The sequence below is a fragment of the Rhinoderma darwinii genome, chromosome 3, assembly GCF_050947455.1.
Source record: "Rhinoderma darwinii isolate aRhiDar2 chromosome 3, aRhiDar2.hap1, whole genome shotgun sequence".
NCBI classification, from domain to species: domain Eukaryota; kingdom Metazoa; phylum Chordata; class Amphibia; order Anura; family Rhinodermatidae; genus Rhinoderma; species Rhinoderma darwinii.
Window position 1 is genome coordinate 314,946,483 of NC_134689.1, and position 13,256 is coordinate 314,959,738.

At 39.9% G+C, this 13,256-nt stretch overlaps 1 protein-coding gene across 4 annotated transcripts in view; it reads left to right on the plus strand.

The window, feature by feature from the left end:
• Positions 1-13,256, plus strand: part of MCTP2 (multiple C2 and transmembrane domain containing 2) — a 193,728-nt gene that overhangs the window by 141,065 nt on the left and 39,407 nt on the right. For all 4 annotated transcript variants that reach the window (XM_075858224.1, XM_075858225.1, XM_075858227.1 and 1 more), the window contains 5 exons: positions 2,616-2,718; positions 3,749-3,851; positions 6,762-6,863; positions 6,975-7,049; positions 9,895-10,014. In XM_075858224.1, coding sequence (XP_075714339.1) covers positions 2,616-2,718; positions 3,749-3,851; positions 6,762-6,863; positions 6,975-7,049; positions 9,895-10,014 — 503 coding nt within the window. The remainder of the gene's footprint in view (positions 1-2,615; positions 2,719-3,748; positions 3,852-6,761; positions 6,864-6,974; positions 7,050-9,894; positions 10,015-13,256) is intronic.

Below are 13,256 nucleotides of genomic sequence, written 5' to 3' on the forward strand. Positions count from 1 at the left end.
AGGTCCGCGCGTATCACGGACGTAATACACATTCGTGTGAATAAGGCCTTACTAGTGGGAAACCACAGGAGTCAGTATTGGGACCTATGCTGTTTTAATATATTTATTAATGACCTTGTAGAGGGATCGCAAAGAAACATTAAGGGTATGTGCACACGAGAACTGGCTTTTATGTCTGAAAAGACAGACTGTTTTCAGGAGAAAACAGCTGCGTCGTTTCAGACGTAAAAGCTCCTCCTCGCATTTTGTGACCGCTGTGAAACGACGACGCGTAAATGACAGGTCGTCGGCACAGTACGTCGGCAAACCCATTCAAATGAATGGGCAGATGTTTGCCGACGTATTGGAGCCGTATTTTCAGACGTAAAAAGAGGCATAATATGCCTCGTTTACGTCTGAAAATAGGTCGTGTGAAGCCAGCCTAACACTTTTGCAGATGATACTTAATGGTGCAAAGTAAGTAACACAAAGGAGGACAGCATATGTGGTAAATTGGGTTTAACACTGATAAATGTCATTTCAATAAAGTTGGGAAGAGAAAATACATGTCAGCATTACAGACTGGGAAAATACTGGGTAAAACTGAGCTGGAAAGGGACATATAAATTTTAGTTTACCGCAAACTTAACTGTAGCAACCAGGGTCAGACAGCTGCTGCAAAGGCAAATAAGATCATAGGATGCATTAAAAGGGCCATAGGGCACATGATGAAAATATAGTTCTATTGGTTTATAAATCACTAGTCTGACTGCTTATGGAATACTGTGTACAGTTTTGGGCACCAGTGCACAAGAAACACCTAGTAGATCTGGTTCAAAGGCAGGTAACTAATGTAATACATGGAATGGGTGGACTACAATACCCAGAAAGATTATTAAAATTAGGGTAATGTAGTTTAGAAAAAAGATAACAGGGGTGACCTAATAACTATGATATATTTATACATGGGTCACTACAGAGATTTTGCTCATGATATATTTATATCCAGGACTGTAACTATAAGGGTATGTTCACACGCAAACTCAAAAACGTCATGAAAATCAGGAGCTGTTTTCCCTTGAAAACAGCTCCTTATTTTCAAAGCATTTTAAGCCACTCACGATTTTGGCTGCGTGGCGTGATTTTACGGCTGTTTTTGGAGCCGTTTTCAATAGTCTATGAAAAACGGCTCCAAAAACGTCCCAAGAAGTGACCTGCACTACTTTTTCTCAGCCGTTTTTTTACGCGCTCGTTTTTCAAAACGGCCGCGTAAAAAAATGGCCTATCGGAACAGACAGCCGTTTTTCCCATTGAAATCAATGGGCAGATGTTTGGAGGCGGTCGGCTTTTCCAGCAAGGCAAGCGTAATCTCGTTTGAAATGACAGGTTACATCGTAATCTCGCGAGATTACGCTTGCCTTGCTGGAATCTCACGGAAAAGATTCAGAAGGGTCAGGATTCTGAATAAACATCACGTACAGGCTGGCAGTGATGTACATTCATTATCAGGACACTGCAGTAATGTTAGTGTTTGTGTATGTGGCTGCACATAACGATATAACTATATTGCTAGTGCAGTGTAAATGAATGGAGAGACGTGTATGACGCTGAACTCATTCGCATAAAGCTAAAAATCGCTCATAAAGTGGTTTAAAATAGATCGTTTTTCTAAATAAAAAGCACTGCTGTCACCTACATTATAGCGCCAATCTCCTTATATAGGAGATAGGGCACTTATAATGTGCTGACAGAGTCTCTAAGTAAAAAAAGCAAATGTTTTTGCCAAGATTCTACTTTTAAAGGCTATGTACACCTTTTTGAAAGGGAGGGATGGATATTATATTAATAGAAAGGTCAATCCTTGTGTTTGCAACATTCTAATTAGTTGTTCTTAAAAATTATTTTAACTTTTTAATATACAGCTGCTCTTTATTCTGCATACAGAGCAGCTGTCTCATTCGCGAAGACCTGAATCTGTCTGTCCAGCGGACCTGACAGATTTCAGGTGGATCCTGCGTGTCAGACACACAGGACGCGCTGACGCTGAACCTATCACATCATCTAACTTATAAACTTGATGTAATGGATAAGAGGTGTATCCTGCGTGTCTCTGACCCTCTTTTACTGAACCAGCTAGTCCCGGGGACCTGACGGGTACAGGATTCTGTGTAAGATAAGGCTGCTCTGTATGCAGAATACAAAGCAGCTGTTTCTCAAAGCACATTTTTTTAAAATAAAAACTAATGAGAAATTTGCATTAAGCACACTGACTTTTTTTATTTTAAAAAAAACAAAACAGAACCCTTTTTAAAGGTTTACATAGCTTTTAACGCTAAGAAGGGTTATACTTTGTGCAAATCTTCCTTATTTCCAATTGACAGTCAGTTGCTGGGGTCCAACAATTAACATAAGCATGCACTGAGGGATGACCAGAGATTGGCTGAAAGTGGTATAATTCTGCAATTGGATGTGATTATTTGTTGTCCAAATCTGCAATAATTTCAAGTAAAATTAAAAAACTTCTACCCCTTGCATTGTTTACATTTGTATGGGGTTACATTGGTTGGGACTCTTATTAATTTATTAGGTTTGAAAAAAATCCAAAAAATAAGTTGTTATTATTATTTTTAACCCAGGTAAAAGTGATCCCTTCTGTGTTCTGGAAATTGGGAATGATCGCCTGCAGACCCATACAGTATATAAAAACCTCAATCCAGAGTGGAATAAAGTCTTCACTTTGTGAGTAAATGTTGCTGCATGCAATTATTTCTTTTGTTATATTGAGTTTAAAGATTATTGAAATCATGCTAAATATATAAAATTGTACACCTACCGTATATTATACCGGTTAACGTAGGGTTGATTTTTGTCCATTAACCTGTTGAGGACCAAGGACGAGTATGCTCATCCTGAGCAACAGGCAGTTGAGGCATACTTGTGCTTCTGATCACGTGGGCACAGCAAGTGTGCCTGTGCCATCTGGCATAAACTGTAATACAAAGCCACAGTCCCGCTCTAAAGACGGAGATTAGAGGAACCATTGTTTACCCCTTTGACAGCCATGATTAATGTTGATCGTGGCATTGGAGGAGGAAGACTGAGGAGGGTGCACCCCACCTTGACTGTCGTCTGAAATCCCTGTGATGCGATCAAGGCCCATACCTATTATAGGGAGACTGCCCACAATCCATTAAAGGACCCCAGGGCTGTCTGACTATATTTTCTGTTGGGGCATATGTACAGAATAGAAGTACACAGGCTAATGTACTGGCATATAGATAAAAATGTGAATTAAAAAATGTAAGTAAAATAAAAATACACTTTAAAGTGTAACTAAACTTCCAACAAACTTCTGACATGTCATTGTGACATGTCAGAAGTTTTGATAGGTGGGGGCCCGAGCACTGAGCCCCCACGATCACTAAAATGAAGCGATAGAAGCGCTTGGGTGAACGCTGAACTGTTAGTTTCTGATCAGCTTTTTTCGGATAGCCAATGTAACCGTGTACGAACCCATAGAGTTTCTATTGAGTCCATACACCGTTACGTCCGCTTTCCGAGAAAAGCCGTACAGAAACCAAGCGGCTCAGCGCTCACCCGAGCGCTTCTGCCGTGTCATTTTAGCGATCGGTGGTGGTCTCAGTGCTTGACGGTTTAGTTACACTTTAAATAGAAGTCTCGGATCACAACTGTAACAACCTGTTCAATAAATTTATAGCTATAATTTATTTATGACTGTTAACTTTTTTTTTTTACTTTTTCATTTCAGCCCAATTAAAGATCTTCATGATGCTCTTGAGGTAACAGTGTTCGATGAAGATGGAGATAAGCCCCCTGACTTCCTTGGAAAAGTAGTGATCCCTTTGCTCTCTGTAAGTGAATATTCTTTGGTTATGATACGGTGTGAAAAGAGAAGTATAGTGTTGAGTTCCCAATTGCATATTTGCCAAAGGTCTATTCAAGTGTGAAATTTGTGTTGGCAAACAGATGTCTTGAGACAATTCATGAGTTCAGAAACAGTCAGTCTGGCTGTTGGTCCCTCAGATGCCAGACTGAAAGACCTTTCAAAAATTGTATCGTAAGTAAAAAAAAAAAATGAACTACTCCAGTCTTCAACAACGTCTTACACTTCCATAACATCCCCCTCCAGCCTCTCCAAAGTGTTACTTTTGCTCGCAATGTCCTACCATTTGTGATTCTTCAACATTTATAATTTTCACAATTCTGGTTATTTTCATGTTAAAATAGAGTTTTAGATGAGACCATCTGGAAATCTGAACCTATGCTTATTAATTCTGGCTGTAGACTTGAGATAAGATAAAGGTTGTCTTTGCCAGTCGATCCGGTGGGTTATCTCATGTACATAGGGCCTCTAGACTGTACCCTGATGGTAGATTTTGGGAGAAGAAGAGAGAACGGACATGTTGGTTTCCAGGAGAAATTAAAAAGTTAAATGGCACAATACAGAGTTATAAGAAAAGCTGCACCAGGAGGAATACAAGTATTTAGTAAAACAGACCTGTCAGAGTTAACTGCTCCTCTTCAACAGAACATGCAGGGTTTAGGGTTAGGTGCTACAAATCTTAAGTTTGGTATAGGTTGGAAATAGAACTATTTCCCTTTTTATATTACTGTATTTAGTTTGTCGTTTGTGCCCATGTAAAACTAATTTTAAATGTCCCCAATCCTTTTGTACTGCATAAAGTTGTAATACTGTGTGTGTTTATAATTATTATATTTTATCTTTTTTGTACATCATATTTTGCAGTACAATACAAGTGTTTTTTGTTTTTTTTTGCATTGTAATGCAGGCTTTGGTAAGTCAATGAACATGCCGATTTTTACAGTGGAGCTGTTACTACTCGCTGTACTTCTGTGCAGTTTTTGATGAGCTAACATGTCCCCCGGTCCCCATATCCCTGATGTTATTGGAAGAGAGCGCCTTGAGCAGATGCTCTGGTACAGCACCACTCTGTGCCAAATGTTCTGTGGGATCCTCACGCAGACTGTTCACACTCGTTTTTTAAGAGCTGCCCAGTCTTTCCGCAATCTTTATAGACTTCTGGATGGCTCTTTAACTACACCTGTATAAAGGGAATATGTACGGAAAGTGGCCATAAAGAACATTTGGCTACAAGTGATACAACATTCTCCATCAGCACTGACATTACAGCAAATTTATGAATATGCCAGAAGGGCAGCTTGTATACCCAGAGTACATGTCCTGTTCATTGCAAGGTGGAATTTGTGCATTATTAACCCCTTGAGAGACTCAAGCCACACAGCACTGCCAAGCGTTTTAAATGAATTAGAAAGAATCCAAAAAGTCCAAACTTTTTTTTTTACAGAAATATGCTTTAATTTTCCTTCTTACATAGTAACATAGATTTGGGAAAAGACACTGGTCCATCAAGTTCAACCTTTCTCAATCAATTACAAGTCATTCATTGGTTGATTTCATTATAACCCTCAATGACATTTGTCAGTAAATAATCATCTTGACAATAGAAATATTTATTTTATTTTAAATATAGCTGTATGGATTTTTAAAATGAGAATATTTTCTGTACATTAAGTTTTATATTAGTAAAAGCATAATAGGAAAGGACACCATCAAAAAGGAATCCTAATTTGCAACAAATACCTGCGAGCAAGGGCTTGTATGTTTCTAATCTCCCCCTAGGTTAAAGAACTCTTTCAGGGCGACTTGGTGGAACCATCTCATTTAGTGAAATTCCTCTAATCTGGCATGCAAAAATATTGAATATCTGTTAATTCGGCTCTTGTTTCCAGCACAGAACTGCAATATACTAGGATCTGACGAGATCAGAAGCTGAGAAAACCAATTAGGAAATAAATATTCTAGTGACCGTATATTGTGCGAATGTAATTTTGAGCTGCCTTCCTGAAAGGTCTACACTTATAGGTGACTTTTCTGTAACCAGCTATTAGTCCCGGATGTACAGTATCGGGACGCTTTGATGGCAGATGAACCTTTCTTTAATGTACTTGCACTTAGGGTCAGGAAGACCTTTTTTTTTCCATTTTTGGGCAAATTGACCCATGCCTTTAAGTCCCCCCCCCCCCCCCGCCACCTATTTCCTCTAGACTAACCAGGGTTTTCTGTTTGCGTATACATATATTCTTGCACAACTGTAGCCAATGCTATCTGGCATGCGGTTGAAGGATCATGCCCTTTTCTTGCGTTCTGTGGTACCAGCACTCAAAGGTGCACATAACGTATAATGTACTTATTGAAGAACATATTTTAATTACTGAAGTTTAGGGTCTGCAAATATGTGTCTGCCTACTATCTGTAGGCGGTGCACATTCCTAGGAAATCTGGCGGCCTTTACCCAAGTATATTCAATAGAGTAGATTGGAACAGCTCTCCAGACAGGTGATGTGCCTAGTGAATTTTTTTTTAACTATCTATTTTATTAATTGAAATACTTATGTTCCAACTTTTAATATGCACTGCCATTGTACAAATGAATGAGGCAGCAACGTTTCTGGCACAGCCCTTCATCAGGCTAAAGAGTAGTGAATTCAGGTGGGCAAGTGGCTGCTGGTTCATTTGTGCTCATCTCTCTTCAGCCATGTAGGGCGTTGCCCCTCCCAAAAAGATAATATGGATATATTTGTGCATTACAGGACTGTAAATTGTATGATTGTTTTTTTAGGCAAAACAAATTTGACTTGCAATGTGAAATGCAAAACAGAATTTTGTAGTCATGCTGAGTTTTTATCATTTTTATTATTATTATTATTATTATCTCAAGGTAAGACATGGACATCAAGTGGCTTATTATTTGAAGAACAAAGACTTATCCAGTGCCTCAAAAGGAGTCCTTCATCTAGAAGTTGATCTAATTTTTAATCCGGTAAATTATGTAATCGAAATTTCCTGCTTTTTTTTTTTTTGTGTAAACTGCAAAAAAAAACATCTTTTGCTTACTGATCTAGTATGCTCATGTTATTGAATCCATTTTCAGGTTCGAGCAGGTATTAGAACGTTTAATCCCAAAGAGAAACGCTTTGTGGAAGATAATCCAAAGTTTTCAAAAAAGGTTTGTTTTCTGGATCTACTCTTAAATTTGGTCTTTTCTATGGACACCTTTTAAAATTAACTAAACAGTCTATATATTCATATTCCACTTCTGTAGATTATTTGTGCACAACCAGCAATCCACGGGTTTAATTCTGTCTACATGGGTTTATCCTGAGGCACCAGCAGCGCATTACATAGACTTGGCAGTCACACTGCTTGGTGTGCAATGACGTTATTAAAACTGCAACATTTTCCCCTTTTAACGAATGTTAAGGTCTTCCACATACGTTTAGCAGCAGCTAAATTCTGTACTAAGGCCTCATTCACACGGCAGGGTTTCCCGGCCGGGTGCCGGCCGTTCATAAATCGGCCGGCACCCGGCTGCATTAGGAATAATAGACCCCTAATGGAGCTATTCACACGACCAATTTTTTTGACAGCCGGGAAAACCGGCCGTCAAAAAATAGGACATGCTCTATCTCCGCCCGGGTACCCGGCCGCCCGGCTCCTATAGAAGTCTATGGGGCCGGGTAATACACGGCCATCACCGGGATGTGTCCCGAGTGATGGCCGGGTTTTCTGGAGCTTGCGCTCTATCTCCTCCTCCTCACAGCGCAGAGTGCATGTGAGGAGGAGGAGGAGGAGGAGGAGTTGATGCCATTCTGACGAATGGCATCGCTGTACACTGTGTGGCAGGGCCGGGGTGTACAGCAGGTGGAATGGAGCGATGCGCTGGCTCCCTTCCCCTGCTTGAAAAGCACCCTGGCCCGGCGACACCTTCGATGGTGCCGCTAGCAGCTGCAGCTGCTGCGGCTGCTACTACTGTAGTGACACCACTATAGCAGAGTGGGGAGGTATCTCCCCGCTCTATGTGCTAGCCGCACTTTAGCTCCTTGAAGGAGCGGAATGCCCGTGTTTTCGGGGAATCCGCTCCTGGACAGAGCGCTTGATGTCTCTGTCCATATTTGGGCAGTGACATCAGGGGAAACTCCTGAAGCGGAATCCCCGAACACATGGGGATTCCCCTTCAGGAGTTGCCGCTGATGTCACTGTCCGGATCTGCCCGGCCCGGCACGGATGCAAAACTTAATGCAAACCGGCCGGGCAAAATGGCCGATTTTACCGGCCGACACTCGGGCTCGGGAACGACCCGGTCATGTGAATCCCGCCATAGGGTTCACGTGCCAAAAGTGGTTCTGAAGGGGGGTTCTAGAAAAGCAGATTTGTATTCTTCAGTTTATCGTCATTGAAGCTATTGGGGAATACTACATTGTAGTGCACAAGATATTCAAAACTGGCCGGGACTTTTTAAAATGGCAATATGCCCTGTCCCTAAAAGTTTTTTGTTTGTTTTTTTTTTATCCCCCTTAACGCCTAGGTTTTGTACATGTTGCACATTTAATGTCGAATTTCCATCCAAATTCTGATATTCTGCAGCGTTTACATTAGCAGCAAAGTGGGTGAGATATGTACAAATCTCATCCATACATGCTGAAATTGATCTGCAGTGCGGATCATGAATCTGCAGCATGTCAAGATGTGTTGCGAAAACGCTGAGTCCTTTTTGCACGGAAAATCAAGATGGAAATTCCACAATAAATATGTAACGTGTGCAGGGAGCATTAGTAGCTACTAATTCTCCATGCGGATATCCTGCTGGTAGGGAGTCTTTAGGGTAAGGCTATGTTCACACGCTTAACAAAAAACGGCTGAAAATACGGAGTTGGTTTCAAGGGAAAACAGGCTCTGATATTCAGCCGTTTTTTTTTAATGCATCAAGCGTTTTTTTATGTGTTTTTTACAGCTGTCTTTGGAGCTGTTTTTTCTATTGACCCAATGAAAAACAGCTCAAGAAGTGACATGCGCTTTTTTACAGGGCTTTTTTTACGCACCGTTATTAAAAACGGACGCGCAATAAACACCCTGTGGGAACGGAACGCCGTTTTACCCATTGAAATCAATGGGCAAATGCTTGGAGGCGTTCAGCCCCCGCATTTTTAGCCGCAAAACGGCTGAAAATAGGTCGTGTGAACATACCCTAATTCTCTCTGGAAAGAAGTATTCAAAATAGCTCTCCTCCAGAAAGAAGGCGCCTATTAGGCCAGCATCACACACACTGTTTTGATACCGATTTTAGGGCAGTTTTTGGCTTAGTTTTTTTTTTTTTTTTTTGAGCCAATGCCAGAAGTGGATCGAAAAGGAACGTAAGGTATAAAGAAAAGACAGCTGCATCTCCGTTTTTTTTTTGTATACACTTCTGTGTTTGGCTAAAAAAAACCTGAGTGAAAAAGCATCAAAACAGTGTGTGTGATCCCTAGCCTAAGTGGCACTGGAGAGACCGCTTTATTTCTTCTAGAGGAGAGCTATCCCCAATAACTGAAAAGTAGAAAAACTGTGGCATGCAAAACCAGATGTTCTAACAATGATTGCTGTTTGTACATTTGGTTTGTGCAGTTTTGCACAGAAGTAATAAAAGGAATTTTTCTTGGGGTATGTGTTTCTTAAGAAACAGTTCGAAGGCCAATTTCATACAGTTGGGTGTTTTTTGTCTGCTTTTATACTTTTCATTTATTTAGGATCCACTTGATTTGGCTTAAAAAAACAAAGCGTTCTAAATCTCCTCTGTTGTATTCGCTCCTGTATTTGGCTAAAAAAAACTGTATGTGAAATAAATAAAAATCAGTGATGCTGATCTTGACTGCATGGAAAAAAATTATGAAAATTCTGCTAGTCTCAAGTCTAATGTGTTTTTTGACCCGTTTCTACTGTCAGTCACTTTCTTTAAGAACGCTTTGTATTTCTCGCAGTGTTCTAAAAGGAGCAACGGATTTCCAGCTTTCTCATCCATTTATCCTTTTTACTAGATCTTATCCAGGAATGTTTACCGTGTCAAAAAAATCACTATGGCAATCTGGAACACAATGCGTTTCATTAAGAGCTGCTTTCAGTGGGAGTCTACGAAACGAAGTTTAATAGCGTTTTTGGTAAGCTTAATTTTTTATTTCAGTGCATACAGTTGTCTTGCCGTCGTTCTGTCCAACATGTTTTCCTTTGCTTGTTTTTTCAAACGAGTTTTTATTACAAAAATGCCTAGTAAGATTTCACACATTGCACGGGAATAAAACATTTATTCACCGGATATCTGGAGCCACATTTCGAGTCATTTGCCCTTTTTTTTTTTTTAAAGGGGTTGTCTTGCCAAAGACGTTAACCCCTTCCCGACATCCACCTTATATATGTGGTGCACGCCGGGTGGGGGAATATGGAGCGGGCTCACGGGCTGTGCCCGCTCCATAGAGTGAGTGTGTCGGCTGTGTGTTACCCGTCAAATGCCGTGGTCAATAGCGATCGCGGCATTTAAATTACTAAAAACGGGGGCGCCCCCCTGTGACATCCCAATGGCCCCCTCGCGGCATGATCGGGGGGTGCCGTTGATTGGCATGACAGCCTGGGGGCCTGTTAAAGTCCCCCAGGTCTGCCACCTTTGTACTCCTATGAAGCCCTGCCTCAGAATCACGATATACTGCAATATATAAGTATAAATACATAGTAAAAGCTCAAAATAAAAACCTTCTTCCCATTTTCCCTCAATCACAATGAAAAATAATAAAAAGCTAACGATTGGTATCGACGTGTCCGTAAAAGTCTGAACTATTACAATATATCATTACTTAGTCCGCACGGTGAACGCCGTAAAAAAATAAAAACATCAGAATTGCTGTTTTTTTTTGGTCCCTTCATCTCCCACAAAAAATGAAATAAAAAGTGATCAAAAAATCTCACATACGCCAAAACGGTACCAATATAAACTACAGGTCGCCTCGCAAAAAAATAAGCCCTCTCACCGCTAAATCTACGGAAAACTAAAAAAGTTATGGCTCTCCGAATGTGGTGACAAAACTCAAATTTTATTTTTAACAATCTTTTTTTTTCCTTCTAAAAGTAGTAAAACATAAAAAAACTATATAAATTTGGCATCGCTGTAATCGTATTGACCCGCAGACTAAAGTTAACATGCCGTTTTTACCGTACCGTGAGCGCCGTAAAAACAAAACCACCCAAAAGGTTGAGGAATCGCTGTTTTTTTCCTATTCCAACCCATATATCTTTTTTTCTCTTTTCCCACTATATTATACGGTACAAAAAATGGTGCTGTGAAAATCTACAACTCGTCCCGCAAAAAACATGCCCTCATATGGCAATATTGATGGAAAAATAAAAGTTATGGCTTTTGGAAGGTGGGGAGGAAAAAACAAAAGTGAAAATCCGAAAAATGGCTTCAGAGGGAAGGGGTTAATAGCATAAGCTTGACTTATGAGCCAGAACATCTCAACAGATATTGGTAAATGTCACTCAATGTCCCTTTTCATTTATACCCCACCTGTCTTCATATTTTGCTGCAAGAAAGTCACATGAAAGTTGTATGTACATCCCTCTCAAAGTATCCAGATGAACTAGACTGAGCCTGCTGAACCACAAAACATTTGCCTAGCTCCAGCCTGAAAAGTGTGATCATAAATACTCCTCTCCTACGTCACTGCGTGTTTTTTGTTTTTATAAATGTCTTGCATGTTCCAGAGAATGTCTGGCTTGTACTTAACTGCATTTTTATAATATATTCTTAACTCCCTACCTAGTGAAGGTAAGGCTTTCAGTAGACCGAGCTTTTAATAAGGGCAGCTATAAGACCCTGGCCAAGTTTTTTAAGCTATATAAAGTACAGTGAAGTTTACCGCTCAGACTGCACTGGTAACAGTCCAATATCATTCAGTATGGACTCTCTCCCAGAAAAATGCAGTGGACAGTCCGCAATCCAATGAGGGTGTGGATGGTAATTCTTATCCTTGTAGTTCCACCGAGCTCCTTATCGTCTCCCTCCACATTCAAAGAACTCCTGGTAGGAAAAGGATCTTATGTCTCTAATAGATGGAAAAAGGAAGACACATAGTGCAACACCCTCTGCAAAAAGATTGCTCCACGCCAAGTTTAATCCATACTCACAGAAGCTGGGCTGTCTGTTCCATTTGCAGGCTGTTTGGGCAAACGATGTGCTGCCCGATCTGCAGTCTGTGTCATAGTGACACAGTGTAATATAATAGCATACAGGAGTAGGCTAATACATTACAAGTAAAAAATAGTTCTATATAAAGTTATCCCTTAATGGGATTAAAAAAAAAAAAAGCAACAAAAAAATAAAGAAATAAGTCATTATTTTGCATAAAATAAATTTTATTGCCCCTACACTAAATAAAAACAAAAAACCTACACATATTAGGTATCTCCACGACCGTAATAACCTGAAGAATTAATCTAACGGGTTATTTAGCGTGAAACGTGAACGGGATAAAAAAATAAACAAGAAAAACAATGTCGAGAATCGCTTTTTTCTATATTCACCCCGTAAAAAAAAATGTTTTACCCCCCCCCCCCCCCCTCAAACTGTGGGGGAGAAAAAATACAATTTCTCTCGCATAAAACTAGGCCTCATACAGCCACGTCAATGAAAAAATAAAAAGGTTATGGCTGCTGAAAGGCAGAGAGGCAAAACCAGAAATATTTAGCTGGTCATTAAGGTGTTTTCAGGCCCGGTCATTAAGGGTTAAGTGTGTGTTGAGCCAAAACCTACACTGCAACAAGAATCTCCATATCCATATTTTTTTTTTTTTACTTCACTGTAATGCTATTTAATTATTGCTCTATACGCAGCATTTCTATTCAAATACCTAAAAATAATTTTTTTCGATTAGTCCCAACAGAAAAAAAATGTGTGTTTATACAGCTGAGACCACGGCAAAGCATTTTCCTCCCAAACCACTTTAAAGCAAAAGTTCTTATCTCATGAGTAAACTTTAACATCTTAAAGACATTAAAAACTTAAGTAAAACATTTTTTCTCGCAGTTCAAATTCACACTTTATGTAATGAAGGAATTTTATAGTGCCGTACTCTGAGGTATTGATCTGGTAGGAGCTCAGCTCAGGGAGGCCTCACACCAATGTATTTCAACATTTTCATGCTGTTTTTTTTTTTTTGTTTTTTTCTTAAATATTTTTTTTGGGGTGAGAGGCCTTTAGATATTGAATGAATGTCTCAGACCACCTGTGTGTTGGTGTGAGTCACTGAAGAGCAGAAGGTATACGGTCATCCAATATTTCCGTTTTTTTAAACTATTCAGATTATTTCATGGGAGACTTGCTGTACTTACTAGAATTTAGCGGCTTATGTGG